General features: G+C 35.4%; 1 protein-coding gene across 2 annotated transcripts in view; it reads right to left on the bottom strand.

Annotated features, from left to right (window-relative positions):
- The window catches only part of LOC124631009 (TNF receptor-associated factor 4), an 85,178-nt gene that overhangs the window by 18,487 nt on the left and 46,919 nt on the right, over positions 1 to 19,772 (bottom strand). Inside the window, exon 1 of one of the 2 annotated variants that reach the window (XM_047165093.1) lies at positions 12,666 to 12,970. The exons of the other annotated variant lie outside the window; for it this stretch is intronic. Coding sequence (XP_047021049.1) covers positions 12,666 to 12,860 — 195 coding nt within the window. The 5' untranslated portion in view covers positions 12,861 to 12,970. Of the gene's footprint in view, positions 1 to 12,665; positions 12,971 to 19,772 lie in introns of those variants that run through there. 2 annotated transcript variants of the gene reach the window in all.

The following is a 19,772-nucleotide window of genomic DNA, read 5'->3' as shown; positions in this document are numbered from 1 at the left end:
TCCTAAGTAGCAGATGTAATTCGACGTCTGCGCACCTGTTTACTTCTTGTAATGGGTATATTAAGTTGGTACTTATGTTTCAATGTTGGCCCAACTATGACCAATGTTATTTTTGAGGAAGTTGGTTGTTGGAGCCAATGTTGGTGTGAATTTTGGAGTGTCATTTGTTTTTGTATGAAAGAAATGCGTAAATGTAATGTGGGGATAGAAATTATAGCACTGTTATGTTGCATATTCCAAAATAACAAAGGTTTGTCATATCACTTTATGGGAAACCACAAAAGAAATATCAAAGAAAGCATTGATCTAGTGTCAATGAAAAATTACATAAAAAATCTTACCTCTAACAAATCGTAGAGAAACTCCACATAACTCATTATCGTGGTGATTAATTAAATCGTTAAAAATAACTCACTATGAACCTCACTGCACAAAGTCTCTTGTCGGAGTGGCAACTGCAAAATATAATTTGTTTATGCTAGGTTACCACACCTATGCGCCTACGCAGTTTTTTTGAGACACCTGCCTTTCTATATATGGATACTAATCAACAGATTTTTATTTTACATTGCCGTTTTTTTATTCATAATTTTTTTTCGCCCGCCATCTGTGTCATTGACACGGCAGAAAGATTGCAGACATTTCTTTTAATTTCAAAATTTTTGGTACTTACCTATATGATTTACTGTAATTTCGAAACTTTGATAAAATTATAAAAGTATTTTCTCTATAGTAGGAGTAACCATAAATGCTTAGTAATTATCAAGATTTAAAAAAAAATGTCAATGTACCTAAGTGTGCGAAGCAGTCCGCGAATCATCGTCAAAACCGGTTTGAAAAGTAGGCTTTCAAAATACAGCTACGGTGTTAGTAATCATGCAGTACTGTGATTTCTCGGCGACAAAAAACTAACTTGACTGTAGATTATAACGTACAGGTGCAATAAAAAACTAACAACGCCACGACAACTTTAATACAAAAAGTAACGCGGGAAAAGACCCAAACACTCCATACTTATGTCTTCAATTTCAAGATGCACAAAAGAGGTTACATAATAATAAATCACGCTAGTTACACACGTCAAAATGCGCTTACGCACCAAAACCACAGTTAATATACACTAATGATAGAGTAGTGCTGCCTCAGCAACCGACAATCAAACGAGATTCAAATGAAAGCAGTTTCGTTTGGCTCCTTCAGAAACACGCCCGAGGCGCGGATGCGTCGAAAAAAAAACAAAAAAGCTACGGTCGCGTTCGCGTGCACCATCCGTGGGAACGTTGGAACAATAAAAAGTATTTAATCGACTCGATTATCCGGAGTTGCTATTTGCGAAATATTCGGACATTCGGACATTATACATGTACGGCATAATTTAAATTTAATATTACGCTGTCTTCAACACAATAGGTTTGCGGTGCGAAATTGCGAATGCGACAGCTTTTGTTGTTAAAAAAAGATGGCGGATGTAATTACAGCAGTAGATACGAAATTTTGATTGTTAATGGTACTTGTCGTTTCGATACGGTCACTATCAAGAGGAGGTAGCGATTTTTCGCGGATAGTATTTTTGATGTTACTTAATTGTTTAGATTGTACCCAGTTATTTGGAATCGAGATTTGAATGAAGGTTATCTTTAAACTAATGTCTTCTATCCATCATGTAAAAGTTTTCAAACAGAAATAATCAGTACAACATGTAAAAGGACGCAAATAATATCAAACTGTCAGACCCAAAATGTCATGTCTCTAAAATCTTTCTACAAAGTTCAATAACACAGCTGATTTGCATTCGCCAAGACTTTGAAACTGCTTCGTCCTGAGAATCGATAAAGACGATCGGATTCGCGCCGAGAATTTCGGATTCAGGTCCGAACGACCATATAGGTCTAATAAATTAAGAGTCGACCTGCGTGCGCGCATTACAAAACGATGACTAAACATCGTGCAATCTTGTACAACCTGATTTTTGTCGTGACTAATGCGAATTCTAATTTTTAACTAAATAACTAATTTTTCGTTTGTTTCGAAGATTTTCTAGAGTTTCACAAACAAATTGTTAAACAAATATTTAAATTTAACTATTTGTTATTTCTTCGTTTGAAACTCTTTTGACAAAATCACCGTTTTTTTTTTCTTTAATGCTAGTTAAATCAACAACAATGCAGATCATTTGTGTGGATTATATCTTTGAATGCTCCAAAAAGACTATTAAAAGTATCAAATGTCGTTAATAACACATTCTTGCTCACTCACCCGTGAAATCACATAAGAACAAAATTGCCCCTAAGAGCCCAATTACCATAACATTAACTAACTAAATTAGGACATACAATCTTTTAAGATTCCATAGAATTTGTCAGTCTGACTTGTTAATATTCTTTCTTAAAAGTCACGGTTCAGAAATTCTCCCACGAACAACAAAATACATACATAAGTCTGTCAACTATTAAAGACAGTACATTTAAATTTAAACTATATAAGTAGGAAGTAAGTTTGATATTCTTTTGCGTAAAAACTTGAAGGCCACCGGAAATCAAGTGCGGTTGGATTATTGGGATCGCGATCACAGTTTAAATATGGCCGCGCATCCGGTCAATTGAGTGTCTATTTTTACTAATTAAAAAGGCTGGATCTGTTTCCAATGGAAACAAGTAACTGTATAAAATTAAATAAAGGATACGTCTTATAAAGACAATCACATTGAATTGGACACAGTTAGTTAATAAATAACAACACATAGCAAGAATTAATGCCCAAAAAACAATTCAATTCACGTTTAGTTACTGTAAGGAACCAACTTCCATAAAAAAAACTAATCAAAATTTACAGCCACCATCAAAATACAATTTCTGTAAATGCCCACTGGACTTATTAACTAAAAGCACCATGATAAGCATTTCTAACATGCAACCATAATAGGATTATCCGTTTGTCCATCTGATAACTTAGAATGACAAACCTTCCGTGATGTCGAAATAATTAAGATTCCTGATAACGTTGTATATGTTAATTCGTTTTAGGTAATTAGTGAAATGGGATCGGTTATGTGAAGACAAATTATGAGTAATATGTGTATTTGAATAGCTGACACATATGGTAGGCAATTGCGGAATACCCAAGTCAAGTTTTTCTGGGAATAGAAGTAAAAGTACCTATGTAATTTTAAATGTTTTACCTATGTAATTTTAAGTATTTTTTGTAAGACTGCATTTTAGTTTTAATTCAATGTTAATCGAACATTTTAAGACACTAAACCTGTAATAATATTCAAAAGGGTTATAGTCCAAAAAACTGAAATTACTAAACAATCCACATTGACCAATTTTAAATGGAACCCTTTATCAAAAAAGGTTCTTTTCAAATCCATCCATCAGATTCGTATAATTATAACAATCGTATATGGCAACTCTGACAACCTGTAATTGATGCGTTCAAATTTAAAAAAGCGTTCCAAAATCGATGGTAATCATATTCTTTGATTTAATTGTTGTTAGGTTGGTAATGTTCGATTCGAATCCGTTATAATTTGAATAATTGAATGATTGGCAGTTTTAAGCTTAGGCTTATTAATAAGGGTTTTTCTCATGAGTGTATTCAAATAAGTCCAATAGGCCAACAATAGACTGTTATTTGAATAGAGAAAAACATGAACGATGATGTCTAAAGAAAAAAGGTTCGTTATACAATAGTTCTCAAAGCTTTGGAATTAGTGAGTAGTTAATCATTTCTCAGTCGCCATTCTAAATTGAAAAGGTTTTAAAATTACGTCCAATTAAATCTACACTCAATTACTTTGAACAAGACAGCTGTATTACAAGATACACGTAATTATTCCACAGTCATAGTTATTTAAAAAACAACACAACACCGGCCCGTCTAGTCCAATCACCATAATTTGTCTAACAACATTCAGGCCCATTTCTTTAATACAAACTAATCGACTAAGAATAGTGAGGGGACTTAACTAAATAAAACAGTCGATCCCCACACTATCAAAGGCTGATGGCTCAAAGACTGTGTGGGGAAGCAAAACTACTCAAAATGGACATGTAGCAATAAACAGTAGGGCTTCAGATAGAAACCAGACGTCTTAACACGAAGGGCCCTTTGTTTAGAACATTCATAAATAAACCTTCAAGTAGTGACCTCTTTTGTGTTAATATTGGAATCATAATAAAAAAAAAAATCTTATGTTCTTCATTCGAAAAAAGCGTAGGAGTATTTTTGTGATCGGCCTACTGTGAAAGGCATAAATAGAAAAACAAAAGCGATCAAGTTTGAAATTAACGATTGTCGTGTGTCGGCCATAAATAAAGCTCAACTCAAAAATTCGGATATTCAGAAAAAATAAGCCATATGTCGGTATCAGCTGATCGGCCTCCATTATACCCAGTAATGCCTCTTAGGACAGGTAAAAGTTTTTTGGGTGGCAACTTTCAACAGCTGTTGGAGTGCGTGCACGCATTCGGAATCCCGAAATTTTCATACAATTTGAAGTTTCGTTAATGTATCCGAACATCTGCTCAAGCAGGTGCTGTCCCGGAATTTTCGAATTTCGAACACTCCTTGTATCGAATTATTACTTTTTGCCTGGTTATTGATGGTAACGGACGTGCTTACGATTATTTAAGATGGATTTTATTGGTTTTTATATTTTTAAAAGGCTGCGCTTTACTGCTAATTAATTTTGGTGTACTTTATTTAACGTTCATTTAAGTACACATAACAAAGATATTCCCCTCCTTTCTTTTACCATACAACCTTAATTCAGTCAATATCCGCAAAAAAGCAAACAAAATCCTTTCCCCTTACTAATCATATTACTTTGCGTTCCATAACCGGATATGTCATTTTATCAGTCCGCATTTTTTTCGCGTCCGCATCCTTACTCGATTCATATCGATGTTGGTACCGATTACGATATCTCGGATATCGGATGTCGTATCCGTTCAGTTGATATGTCTCGAAATGATTTTGCTGAATCTGTATGTAGCTTCTGCGAAAGATAAGGGCTTGTTGTGTCTGTTTGTGTGAATGTTATTAAGATTGACTGACGAATATTTGTACTCAAATAATAAGTTTAGATGGTAATCAAAATCATGAAGTACGTAATTTTCTGAAAGCAGCTTACTTCATTAGAAAAAACATGTGTTAAAATTAAAAAAGTTAGTTAATTACACACTCAACATAAATTACAATACCTAATTTTGCATTCATGAGCAAAATTAAATTAAAAAAGCTATCGATAAAATAATTAAAACTCTCAAACCACAAATTGCAATTAGGTACCCAACCGTATCCACCATATGAAAATAAAAGACCCAAAAACATACGTTAGGTATATAAAATAGGCAACAAAAAATAGAGATCCGTAGAAATCTCTATTATTTGCGTCCTTTGTACGGAACACCCCGGGTATCGTGTTCGCAACAGCTGACGTTACAAAAACTACCCTTCTTCCTTTGTACAACCATAATATTCAATTTTGAAAACACTTTTGTACACTCATATTGAATACGCGTACGTCTGTCGTTTCGGAATTTTAAGTAAGTACCTAATATTACCTATCAAACGCATTAAAAAATTAGGGTACTTTTGAAGGATTCCTATACACGGCAAACTTTTAGTCGGCCGATTATTTTGGCTCATATATCAGTATGAAGTTGAATGGTAGGACGCACATTAAAATGATCAGGTATTTAGCCGGTAACAGACCTACTGAAAATATAGATTGGTATCAAGATTTCCTTTAAAAAAAAGTACCTATCACCGAGTCAACTGATGGCGGGCTATTTAGCTAGTTGTGCTCTTAGCCTACATTTTTGGCAAAGTAAATCAATGTAGTCTTAGTTATGAAACCTTATTAAATCGCCAAGTAAGATTGAAAGATAATCCAATTGTACACTCTGTGTATTTTGTTTCAATTAGTTGTATTACATAACATGTTCTCTATGTATACTTTGCTAGTACATATAAAACGAGGAAAGATTTGATTGTTTGTTTGAATCAAATATGCTCCGGAAGTAATAAGACGATTTGAATAATTCTCTCACTTTAATGAAGCTACATTATAGGCGTTGAATATGGGCTTGTTTTATCCGGGCACGGGAAGAAGTTTCCCCAGGACGTGGGTGAGATCGCATAGCAAAGGCTCTTCTTTCCCTTCAGCCTTCAAGTCCCAAAGCCAATTTTAAACTCAAATTCTATTCATTTAGGCCTAATATATTCCTAGGCACGCGACATCCACCAATAAAAATCTAACTAACAATAATTCTAGCACATTCGATTACCAACAACGTTTTTTTCCCGCCTTTTCATGCACGGTTCGTTTCCCAAGCTCGCACATGGCACACAGGAATTTGACACGCAGATGTTCCACAGACAATAAAATACCTAATAAAGATGGCCGCCACTGAGATGCACTTTAGGATATTATATTGGTTTGTATCATGCAATTTTATTATTGTTTTTAGTTGCACTTAATTTAAATGATATGAAAGAAAGTTATTTGGATAATTGGATATTTTGAAGCATGTAAATTGTCTGTTTTGTTTATATTATATTCTTAATTATTGCCTAATATTAAGTAAACCTAAACTTGCACATTATAAAAATTCTACATAAAAATAACAAAACAAAAAAACAAGAAAGCTGTAACATCCATTAGCGCATGCGCGTGTGAATTATCATGCGCTCGGAAAGATCATCATTCCATTACTAAATGTCAAGCATACTATGAATGTTATATACCTACTTTATTGCGTATTTATTTATAAAATACATAATATGAATTAAAATTAAGTAAAATGAGCAACTTAAAAGACCTAAGTATATACCTAAGTATGTTAGTGGATGTCACTGGAAGGCTGAAACGCGCTGAAACTTTAAGCGCAAACGACTTATCGGGTTTTTATGAAACTAAATAGTAATGTAACTCATATTACACTAGAATAACTCAGGAAATAGGTGAAACCGATGGAGAAAGCTGGTAAAATAGTAAAAATACAAAACGTGTGTTGAAATGCATCAAGCACCCATACAGACTTGGAATAAGGAACAGGCCCGCCGCTAGCTTTTAGTTCGCCCGCGTGCAAAACTGATTATGCCGCCCTACGACTGGGTTTTGTCAAAAAAAAAAAGAAAAATTCGTTAAGATTATAAAATATGTATTTTTATTAGGTACAGTAATTATATTTGTTTACTGAAGTGTAAAACTAAGCCACATAATCCTTACAAAAACTTAACTCTTTTGTGTAGTGCGCCTGGTGCATTTGTTCCCAACGAGTAACACCCTCAAATGTCACACTGTTACTCGATGGGAATGTTTTTAAGAAAAAATTCCCAACCAGTCACACTGTTACTCGATGGGAACTTTTTATTACTAATTTCCCAACCAGTCACACTGTTACTCGATGGGAACTTCTTATTAGTAATTTCCCAACCAGTCACAATATTACAGTAGTTAATGAAAAGAAGAATCAAATCGGTTTTTACTTTAAAAACATTTATTCGTCATATTGCTGGTGATTCTCCTTTGAACGTTTTATTCTTAAATAATTAAATAAAATTACAATACCTAAATACATACATACATACATAGACTCACGCCTGTATCCCCGAAGGGGTAGGCAGAGGTGTAATATTACACCCACATCTCGCCATCTATATTTAAGTCCCACGTAATAAGGGGGGGGGGGAGGTACCTAAATACAATCAGCTTTATATAATATATCAGAGTAAATCATCATATTTTACAACAATTATCAGTTCTAATTTCTAATGTTAATTTGAACTTTAAACAATTTTCCAAATACATATAATTAGCCATAAGTATGTTGTGACAATTAAAATTATGTATAGCAAAATAAAGTTATGATAAGCCGGCAACATCAGTTATCGCGAGTGTGTAATGGCGGTTATTTTCCATGCACATTTAATGTAAAAATACTTTTGCATCCCTCTTCCCGCGGCCCCGGCGGCGGCGGCCACGTGTCGTAAGTGGGGGAGAGGGACGCAAAATGAATTAGTCAGAGTTAGAATTACTAGCAATATGACGAATGTTAACGTTTAACGTCCGTAATTAAGTAACTGTATTTACCAATGTTGTTATTTTGTTGATTTTAATAAAAATTTAAAAAACCGATTTAATTCTTATTTTTATTAAGTTCTGTAACAGTGTGTTCCCATCGAGTAACAGTGTGACTGTTGGGATTTTTTTCTGAAGAAATTCCCATCGAGTAACAGTGTGACTGGTAGTGTGACCGGTTGGGAATTTTTTCAGAAAAAAATCCCATCGAGTAACAGTGTGACATTTGAGGGTGTTACTCGTTGGGAACAAATGGCCTGGTGCGATGCAAGAAGAGAGAAGCAATCGTAAATAAGAGCGAGCGAAGCGAGCGCTCAAGTTTTATAGTTTATGGCCTAAAAAAGTAATTGGAGCCAAAGGTGTCTCTAGCTAATTTCCGTAAACGAGCTTATGTAGCGCCCTTGTGCAATCATTACCCAAGTGGCCCCTATGTATTGAAAAATTGTGATCAATAGGTACCAACATATGTATATCAAAGTGCTTAGAACAGATTATGGGTAACTCAAACTAACGAAAAAAATATCTATGACAATGTTTAAATTCAGTAAACTATGTTATTTAGGGTTTTTGGTGGGTATCCCGTTGAAAAAGTCAACGCATAAGACACATTTCACATGTAAGGAAGCGCGAGCGAAGCGAGCCCGAAAATTTTTCAGTCTAAGGACACAAAACAAATAAAAACCACTGTAAATTAACAAAGCAAAGTCAAATAGTAAGATATGTACAGAAATGAAGTGCAAATATGTATACGCAGCCGCGAGCGAAGCGAGCGCGATTGTCTCCTTAGAGTTTTCATGAAGTAAACATGTCACAAAAAGCCAAAGTGAACAAAAAGCCATAACGGACGTGCGCGAAAAATATTTTTTCGGAATAGAATTAAACAAAGATTTAGTTTAGTGATACCTATCTGACATGGAGCCGCGAGCGCAGCGAGCGCGAATTTTTTTGGGGCCTCAAAGGGTAAACCCGTCAAAATTGACAGGACACGACTAAAGCGAGGGCGGCTGTTTCTGAAATTTTATTGGTAATCTACTCATCTATTTTTATTAAAAATATTTTTGTTACGTAATTATGGTTTAATTTTGCCGTATGGTTTAATTTGCCGCCCCCTAAGAAAATGATCTTTCAACAGATGCAACTGAAACCGGCAGTGTAAGTCATATTCTTAGCGCTATTGCTGTGTTCGGAAATATTGAAATCAAATCATTGGTAAAAAAATATTGTATTTTTTAAATATTACGTGACAAGTCGCTCGATTTGCCGCCCCCTAGGACGTGCCGCCCGCGTGCGGTGCACGCCTTGCACGCCCGCTTACGGCGGGCCTGATAAGGAAATACTATTACGCTTTACCACGAAAGTTCAACAGGGTCGTATTGACCCCACGACCTATTGATCTAATGTTTACTAGCTTTTAGTCGTAGGGTTAATGTAGGGGCCTTTATTTAGCAGGGGCGTGTTAATATAGGATTGACGGGTTTCCAATTCCCAGTGGTAAAAAAGGGTAGAATTTTAAGCAAAAAACTCGCTAATAATTTAGACCACATAAATAAATGTGAAGTGAGAAGAGAAAGAGAAGTGAGTTAAAAACTTTAGAAAAAGTATTAGCTTTTTAACCAATTTTAAAAAGGAGGCTTTCAAAACAAACCAACCATCCTTTAATTGGGTACCCAATTAAATCGTGTTTATTACAGTTTAAAAACGTAACAAGCGTATAAAGAATGTGCGAAATCCTGCTTCACCAGCCGAGAGCGTATATTACGTGTATTTATGCGCAATCCGCACTCCGAAATTGCACTAAATGTATTACCTATGTATTCTTCGTTATGTACTAGCGATAAAGTGGCTTATAAGCAAATAACTTTGGCGCCATGAAACCTGATGCTTTGCAAAATTTCTTTCTAACTGATACTAGGCTCTTAGAATATTTATAGCTTGATATTTTGCTTGCACTTTTGCAATTTATTCGTAAGTTGACATTCCGGAATTCCAATAAAAAAAACAACATTAATAAAACAGATAATTAATTTAACCAAAAAGTTTTTAAGCAACATAACTTTATCGACTTTTAAATTTGGAACACGTCAAAAAGCGCGCTATAAATCGAAAATGGCGCCTTGAGAAAGCCATCAATTTGATTTTACGATGATTCTTTATTGCGAGTTTTTTTTTTTTAACGTTCGGGTCATAGCCGTTTGACATTTTGTAGCTGGAAATACTAAAACGAAATAATTTTTTATTGCGGATTGTCCTCAGGTCATCGGTTAAGATGAACTAATTCTTTGATTAGTTTCGGTAAAAGTAATCATGTTTTTTTACTTTGCAGTTTTTTGCTCTTGTTAATGTATTAAGGATTTTTACAGCTTGACAAAAATGTTACGAATAAAGAGGACGGATGAAGTTCTTCGGGATTATGAAAATCTTATACCTACAATATTATGAAAAATTCTTTGGTTATGTTAATAAGTATTTATGTTTACTTACTAGGTACCTATAGGTACTAAAAACAAAAACCGTTGAAGTATTTTTATACCAATGGTAAAATAGCACATTGTGGGTTTGAGTACCTTCAATAAAATCTTAAACATTTTAATGTTGACATAACGAAGTGTGATTTACAACGCCTCTTCACATAAACAATAAATATTGGGAATTTATTTACATAGTTGTAATTCATGACGACATATTAAAAACCTAACTGCGCTTATACGAAACTTTTATTTTAAAATATCCAATGAAAATATGTTAGAAAAAGAGTCATATGCATTCGTGAAAAATGCTTAAAGGTTTTTTTATGCGCAATTTAAAGAATCTACTTATTTTCCAAAATATAAGTTAGTGGCTAAGTATGTTTTTGACTTACTTCACTTCTACATAAGACACATGATTCTCAAATCTCAACAGGAATACAAACGCGGTAAATATTGCAACATCTGCAAAGCAAATTAAGTAAAATTCTTCGTCCTCCGCATACCGTTGGCGTACGTGTAATCTTGCATATTTGCCACTGGCTTTTGCATAATATCAGATACAGATAACATATCTTTGACAAGTAGGTCACATGTTTGATCAACGAAAAATTTCATAATTTCATCCTTTATTTAGAACGATTTATAAAAAAAAAACTTAGAACGTAACGAATTTTTATAGAAAAAAGTTATTATTATTTAGAAATTCTAAAGCATCATATTGTAAATAAAAGATACAAGAATGCATATAAATGCAAATGTTTATAAATAAATGCATTTTCTTCAGGAAAATGATGAATAGATGGTAAAGATTAACTATCAATTATATTCAACATTTTCTAGATCATCTAGTAGTAATCTGCATTGCTATCTGATCATAATAACCCAGATTGTGAAGAGGTAAACATTGGTATCGCGATTTTAGACAACGATAAGTATTAGTGGCATTCAAAACATACCTTCAGGAGAAATAAACAGTTAACAGAAAGAAGAATTCGTCTCTCGTACATTCTTTTAAATCGCTGTTGAAACCTGTACATATCCGTTTCATTGAAACTTGCCATCAATGCATCGGTAGCTTCATTCAACCAAGCATAAACCTACTTAAGAATTAAACCTAAGACCTGAATTAAAACTTCAGTATTTAGAAAGGCGTCTTAAAAGGTGAAAGTCATGCTTTCATGCTTCGCAAAAAACTCGCATCTCGTCGCGGCCTTGCCAAGGTAAGTGCAAGGGGGACATAACGGTGCCTGCGCGGGCGCACCAGCCGCCGCACGCTACCAAACATTAATTTTCATACACCATCGCCGACTTCGGCATCCACCGAACGTTCCCACAGTGTGTCTCGTACGTGAGACACAACATAAACAGCAATGGACACGCTTGACACACGTGCCTCGTCGGAAATCAATATGACTTTTTGATACACTTCCTTTCGATGTCGTACTTAATGATCGTCTAATATGGTGTTGTTCCATAAAATACTGTTCAAATTTCATACGCGTCACGTATGCCATCGGTTATGGGAAAGCTAGGTAACGGTTGCTAGCCTTATTGAGAAGGACTGTTAGGCATCCGCGATGGTATTTGTAAACAAAGGTGTAATTCCGTAAGAGTTATTTTCTCCAGCTAATAAGATATTTCATAAGGCGTTACGTGGTAGTGTCATCAGCAGTATCCATATTGTCATCGCGCAATAAAATCTGGGTTGAAATCTTATTGTTTCAAAGTAGGGTAACTATGCTCGCTGTTTTTTCAAGGACGTTTTAATATAATAACAGCCCAATTAAATAACTGAAGCGTGTACGATGGCCAAATTGATAAGGCTTACAAGGACATTCCTATTAAGTATTGCAAAATACAACATAAATACCTATGTAGAGATGTTTTGCAATTTCTGACACACAAATTTTAAATACCTAATCTTATGTATTCGTAAAGTATTTTTAGAGTCAGTTTTCCGCGAAACACCTTACCGTAAGTTTTTGTACTTAATGAACTATTTGTCATTCAAAACGCATACTTGAACTGCAGCTGCAACTACACAAATGTCCCCTCTCTAAGAAATAACTCAACGGAGGGACTTGCCCTAATCAAAAAGGGACACTTACGATTTGGCTGATCTCCGTGATCGGAATTGGTGTGATGGTTTTATCCGAGCTCTGGGGGAGCGACGATGCGCTGGGAGTTGGCGAAACTCCTGGGGAGGATGGGCCATTCCCGACGCTCTCCTTAGAAGTGCGGTTGGGTGACAGCCTCGCTGGAAAGCTGAGGGTCTTCGTCCACTGCGATAAGCTACGCACCATCTTGACTGTTCATAAGCACAACACTCGTTCACTGAACTCTTTATGACGAGCGACACGCGCGCTCGCTAACACGGTCCGCGGGCGAATGAGGAATCGAGGAGGGCAACAAAACGTACAGCCTGTGCAAGTTGCGACTTGACCGGGTAGAGGGGCGTAGGGTGGCGATGTGTGCGTCTCGATGCAGTTCCCACTCCGGCCACCTATGGGTTTTGGGTCGGATTTTCTTTTGTTTATCGCATCGCGGCTACTTTGTAGAGCAAAAAGTTTGAACGGTCACCTCTTGTAATGAATTGGCAGTTAATTTACAGTTTGTTGTGTTGATTTAGTTCGTTATATCCGATTAGTCATACAACTAGTTTTAAGGAGAGGCGTTATAGGTATTTGCGGTCCGTTGGAATACCACTTTTTATGACCCTTTCCCTTTCAAACATGCTTTGTATTTATTTACCGGTTTAAATGTATTATTATACCTACTGTAAAATACATTGATTTCACATACCGATAAGTACGTTATTGACAGTTATTTCAAAAAAAGCCCATTAACTCATGCACTCAAAAGTGCATTTTAACGCAGACTTCAAACCCATATACCTCACACATTCATTAGAATTTGCAACGCCCTATAAACGCAGAAAATAACTGCACGTAACGAGGGTGGCACCCTTCGTACTTGGGTAAAACTAAAACGCCAAGATATGTGTGAGCCGACTGCAAATATAGACCGCTTGAAATATTTGCTCGTATTGTTGTAGGTACGCAATAAACAAGGACATTACGACGAAATAAACATCTTTAATTATTATAAAACATCTGAATCCTTGTTGCTGGTGATTCACGAAGACTTTCTTATAGAACTAAACTAAATAAAGAATTCTTGCCGAGAGTCCAGAAATCAATCTTAATACACTCCAATATTGGAAACGTCAAGTTTTTAATCGCTGTACAACTCTACCTAGTTTTATATCTCTCCAAAAGTTAATATTAACAAAAAAGGTTAACAGTAAGCGTCTGGCCCAGGATAAGCAGGGGTGCATAAGACGCGAATCCGACACAATGGCTGCGCAGGATTGCGTGACAACTTCCTGAAGCCACGTGCGCGCGCAGCTGACGCCCGCAGCGCATGCGCAAGAGCATAAAATTCGAGGGGTTCGAAGGAAACTGCGAGTGGAATAGTAAGAACTCTATTGTTTTTTGCTTCCTTTGGCATCCACTTAGGTAAACTTTTTTTTACTTAACACTCTAGTCCATACAGACAATGAATTTTAACTTAGGTACAAGTCTTCGTCTATTAAAAATTCCTTCGCACGTGTCATGGCGTTTTTTCAATATACGTATCTTATCTAAGCCAATCAGCCTAAACCCGGACAAGGTCTTCATTCATATTCTAACTTGACGACTTTATCTTTCAATATCGAATTTAGTCCAGAGTCCAGACACAAGGACAGAGGTATTCTATTCAGGACTAAACGTGATAAGGTATATCCTAATTACATCTAAAACTGATAAATATTTTTGCGTGAACGAGAATCAAATACGCATCGAGCCATCCTAGTTCTTCGCTTAAATATTTGTCGAAAGTAGGATGGCATATCCCATTAAAGACACTACCATACACAAAAAAGGGGTCATTACTGCCCTCGCTATAAATAAAGGGGTCCAATCGGCCCCTGGACCACCCTACCCTACCAGTCTATTGTTCATAGTGATGGGGTTGTTCTTACTTGAAGCCCACTTAGATGCTTGATGTTGGCACGGTTTTATGTAAGGGTAGTTTGAGTAGTTTGTTGTTTGATATTTTTTGTGCTGTTGTTTTGAGATAAAAGTTTTGGATTATGATCAGGACATCAGAAAAAAAAAATGAAATTGGAGATTATTTTTCTAAGGGTCTATGATACCGCGGCTTTCAATATGATGTACTTGTAAAATTGAAACCGGATTTACCTATGCTTTATTGAGTTAAATAAAATAATACTATAGGTAAGGATACTACAGGCTGAAAAAAAAACATAATTAAATAAACCTTGGATAATTGACTAACAAAAAGAAGTAAAAATAGATCTGTACACAAGTGTTGTGTCCACAATGCCCGCCAAGGTGACAACAATAAATGCTTTAGAATTCAAAAAAGCATACCGTTCAATTGTATCCAAAATGACTCATTCGAATCTATAATAGGCATCGACAAAAGGTAATAGGCAAAAGAGTTTGCATTATAGCCCATAGTTCTATGTACCGGATACTTGAAAACGTGTCTTGAATTTTAACTAAAAGAATTGCGCAAATCAAAACAAAATCTATTGACATTTGTTTCCCCTTTTTGCCATTTGATAGGCGTCTACAGTCTTTTATAATCGTTATTTATGTCACTTCCTTGTTAACGCTTGGGAACCACATAAAACATTATGGGAATGAGAAATGTTTCTAATTAAGTTCCAGTTTAGATGTTCTATAAATATTTAGATTGCCAAGTAAATCTGATTTAGAGTATCAATAAAAAATAACGTGCCACTTACCTATAAAGTGAATTTTCAGCTTGTATGTGTTGCTTGCTTAAAAACGAAAATACTTTTATTCATTATTTTACTGCATAACAATAAGCTTTACACTAAGCATTGTTTGAATAACATCTAAAAGACGCAATACTAAATACAATCCCCATGTTTTGACATACGATGGCCTCTTTGAAAAAACAACTGAAAATCAAAATAAATATTACGCGAAGAAGAATTTGGTTACGCAATTTTTAACTCACCATATGGCACAGAAAAACATCGATTTGTTACGTCTTAAGGGATTAAACTAACAATCCAATAATTAATATGCATTTACATGTGTTTTGTGCCGACAGTTATTGACGCATTTAAAGTCAATTTGCTCAGTAAAAAAGCAAGCTATAAATAAAAACTTAATCTCAAGTTAAAACAAAGATGTGTAAAATGTCACTGTGATTTATCCGCGCTTTCGAGGAAAGTGTGGTGACTATATTTTTTGAACTTTTATGTTCTTGTCTTTATTAAAAAACTAATTTAATTGTCTCCTGTTTTTAACACAATCTGAATTTATTGCTTAATTCAGACTAGAGTAAAGTCTAGTTGTTATCGATTCACATACAAGGGTCAACCACTATTGTTGTAAATACTGGTTTATCCCAGTAGATACGGAAAATCCATATTTTTTTTAAGCCGGTGGCAAAAAGGTTATTGCGTATCAACACATTGTTGTATTCACGGATTTCTAGTTAAAACAAAAGAACCATAAACCAAGATAGACACAATTCACACAATGCCTATAGTAATACCTATTTTTTTATTTATTCACAAAACAAAATCAACCATTAAAAATTCTGTTACATTTATATTCCACCACATAATTCACACTTTTTTCTAATACCATTTCACTAAGTACCAACCTAAACCAGGACTTATCCCTCTAATCCCAAAACGCATACCCACCCTACATTGTTAGACAAGGGTTCCATAATATTAAAAACTAGTAAACGCATGTACAAAATTAGTTCACTGTCAATCTGCCAAGCTATTTCTGAGCCTCGTAAATTACTTTCCTATACCGTAAAATACTTAAGCAAGACCGTATCATGTTAATTAGTCTTCTGAACTTAGTTTAAAATATTTTGGAAAGTGATTTAGTCAATACATGAGTGATTGATTATTTTTGTTTAAACAGAACAAAGGAAGGTAAACGGTTGTCTGTTGTGACAAGCTTTAGCAATTAATAACTTAATGAATGGAGAAGTATGAAAACAAATTTAGACATAATGGTAGGTATTTTAATCTTTGTCGGATTATCATGTATCACCCTAACATTTTATTTAAATAGCGGTCACAAAGGAGTTCATGCTTCTCTACCCTTCAAAAATGTTGCTCCCCAAAAGTCTGACAATAGAATTGACAATGAAAGTTTACTAACATATTGAACATGTCCCATACCTAGTTACCTACTGATTACTGTCGAGTACTCCAATGTATAATTTGCTGGTTTCACACTGCATATCCAGTGTTACCGCTCCAATTGCAACCAACAGTTCAAACAAAGCACCTTATTAAATGGTTTCTAAATGGTCAATATGGCAGCCATGACTGGGTTAATAGAGCAATAAAGAATATTCACAATTGTTTGTTTAAACGCACTAATCGCAGGAGCTACTGGACCGATGACTGTAAATGTTAGATAGCACTTTTATCGAGGAACGAAGTAATTCCTACGGGACACGGATGAAACCGTCGTCTGTGGCAAACGTTACGTGTAATCAGAAGCCAGAAAGTAAGACAACCAGTTTTACCATGGGGTATTGGGTTGCCCAGATGAGAAGGTCAGATAAGCAGTTGCTCCTTGTGAAGCACTAGTACTCAGCTGAATCCGCTTAGACTGGAAGCCCCAACATAGTTGGGAAAAGACGAAGTAGATGACGTAACCGCTGGTGGAAACCACTGGGTTATAATTAACATACCCCATTTGGAAATCCCATATGCGTGACCAATATTACCCAAAAACCGATTATGGTCATAATACCCTTATCTCTTATTTAACTAAACTCATTCCGTAAAATAAGGGTGAGGATACATTTCCGGCTAAAACGGCCAGTTTTCAATTAAGGACAATACACATAATCGATTTGCCCGCAGAATAATTCCTCATTAAGGATGTTAGAAAAAATATCAATTAGGGAGTTTAAAGTACCGGGAGTTTCGTATTTTGGGGTGTCCAGCCGTGGGAAATGTGTGCTGGTAAGAATTTATTGTTTTTTTGTCTGTTTACTTATTTAGGTATAGGTACAAAAATAAATTGAAATGAAAACAACCATTTTCATTTTAATGTAAAACAACTTCAACGCGGTCGGTTACCCTAGCCCTAGGTAAGCTATTTATTAGCTTGTGTTATGGGTGCTAACACAATTGATGAATTACTAATAAATGAAGAAATATAAAATCATCTAATACATTTTCTTGACAAAAATATAAACAGGTATTTTGCAATTTAGTTTTGCAAATGAAACGGTCCTTGGCTAGGATGAGTAAGCACATTTCTGTACGCAAGTTGGACTTGTTTATCACAAACATGATATTGCTACTTAAACAGGCTTCAATAAGCTCTACAAGTAACTCTGAAAATATGTGGGTAGAAATAGAGAAAAGGGTAACCCAATTTCATATGGCGTTCTATGAGAAAACAAAAACACAGCTCGCTAGTGTTTTGTTCCTACGTTTACACTATCGTGAAAGTTACCTACCTGATGATGCCTTTAAGAAGACCGTAATTGCAATCAGATACCAATAAGTACTATAAACCTTTGCCCTTCATTCGAACAGCCATATTGAAGCCATAGAAGCTAATAACTCGAATAGTTAGCAATTTGCAAGAAATCATTAAGGAAATGCACTATTTATGGTGTTTCAGAAGTATGGGTTTATTATAGAAATGTTATTGGTCTTATAAATACTAGAATTTCGTGGTATCGTCTACCAAAGATATACATGTTAATAATATAAAATTTCCTTCCTTATTTTGAGTAGGTATGATTAGCAGACTTAACTTTAACTTAGTCAGGACTACAGTTCTCTCAGTGACATACCCGTTCTCAGCAGTCGGGTAATAATGTAACCATTAATGAACGTCAGCCATATTTATCCTGACTAAGTACTTGGCGGTAAATTCTATTATCACGCCTACTTACTACTGATCATAAGCGTGACAATAACCATGTATGAAAGGAATTTCAATTAATTCATGGCGTGCATCAGTTTTCTTTGTTTCCGATGCCCCCACGTGCATCTGCACCCCTCGTCAATGATGGTGTTATTCTATGGGGAACGCTTTGTGCTGAGCAATAAATTTTTGAAAGCACCCAATAAAATAATTTTAGTATGAGAAAAGCAAATAGGGATGAATTTACATCATAATTTTTATGTGGATGATATTATGTTGGTTTCATGTGGAGACGGTTTTATTACAGAAGTTTTTACATTTGAACCTCGAAAGATATTATAGATTATTTCATAAAGTTGACATACTAAATTGAAGTTCTGATCTCGTCGAAACATCAATGCTTGCAGCCTTACAATCAAGATCCAACTTAAAAATTAATGACCAAAACTCCAGACGATTTGACACCAACTGCCAACGAAAACCACACTCCCAAAATCAATTAGAACCACACAAAAACCAGACCCAAGCGGGCCTTTTAAACTTTAAGCCCATTGTAACATCTAACTGCCCTTCAGTCAGACTCCATATGTGGCACGAATCGATAATAAAAACAACGGAATGACCGCTCGCATATGGCGTAAAACCCGGGACATCTTACAGCCTAAGAATATATGCACATGTGGACAAATAGGCCTTTTTTCTACCTATTGTGTTCCAGATCTTTTTGAAGACTGCACACGTGTCTCGGTTTTGTGACCCAAATTTTGTGGAGTCCTTTTTAGAGGTGATTTTACGTTTTGGGTCTTAAAGCTAGTTCAAAAGGGGTGGTTTTGCCATGATACTTGGAGGAGGATTTGCCACCTTTGGGGTTAGTTAACTTAAATGCCAGATAAATTGAGTTCAAATGGCGTTCCAGAAGTGAATTAACCTTTTAGTAAATAATTCACATTTCTTAAACTGGAAAAAAGCTTCAGTATACTTACGTTAACCATTCTTTTAACTACTCGGTCTTGAAACACAACTGCTGACCTATAAGCCAACCAATAATTAAAATTCATTCATCAACCTGTGGTCCCTTCGATGAATGCAACGAAGCCATGAATGCTAAACCCAAAGGGCTCCATACAACCTGTCCACATGGCATATCCGTTCAAAACACCTGAACATATCAATAAAATATGACATAATAGGAAAAGTCGTGTGTCCACGGCACGAGTGTACCGAGAACTGATTATTAACCACCATAAC

Source organism: Helicoverpa zea, chromosome 6, assembly GCF_022581195.2.
Source record: "Helicoverpa zea isolate HzStark_Cry1AcR chromosome 6, ilHelZeax1.1, whole genome shotgun sequence".
Lineage (NCBI taxonomy): Eukaryota > Metazoa > Arthropoda > Insecta > Lepidoptera > Noctuidae > Helicoverpa > Helicoverpa zea.
The sequence above is the reverse complement of the archived record's forward strand: the minus strand, read 5'-3'. Positions and strand labels throughout refer to the sequence as shown.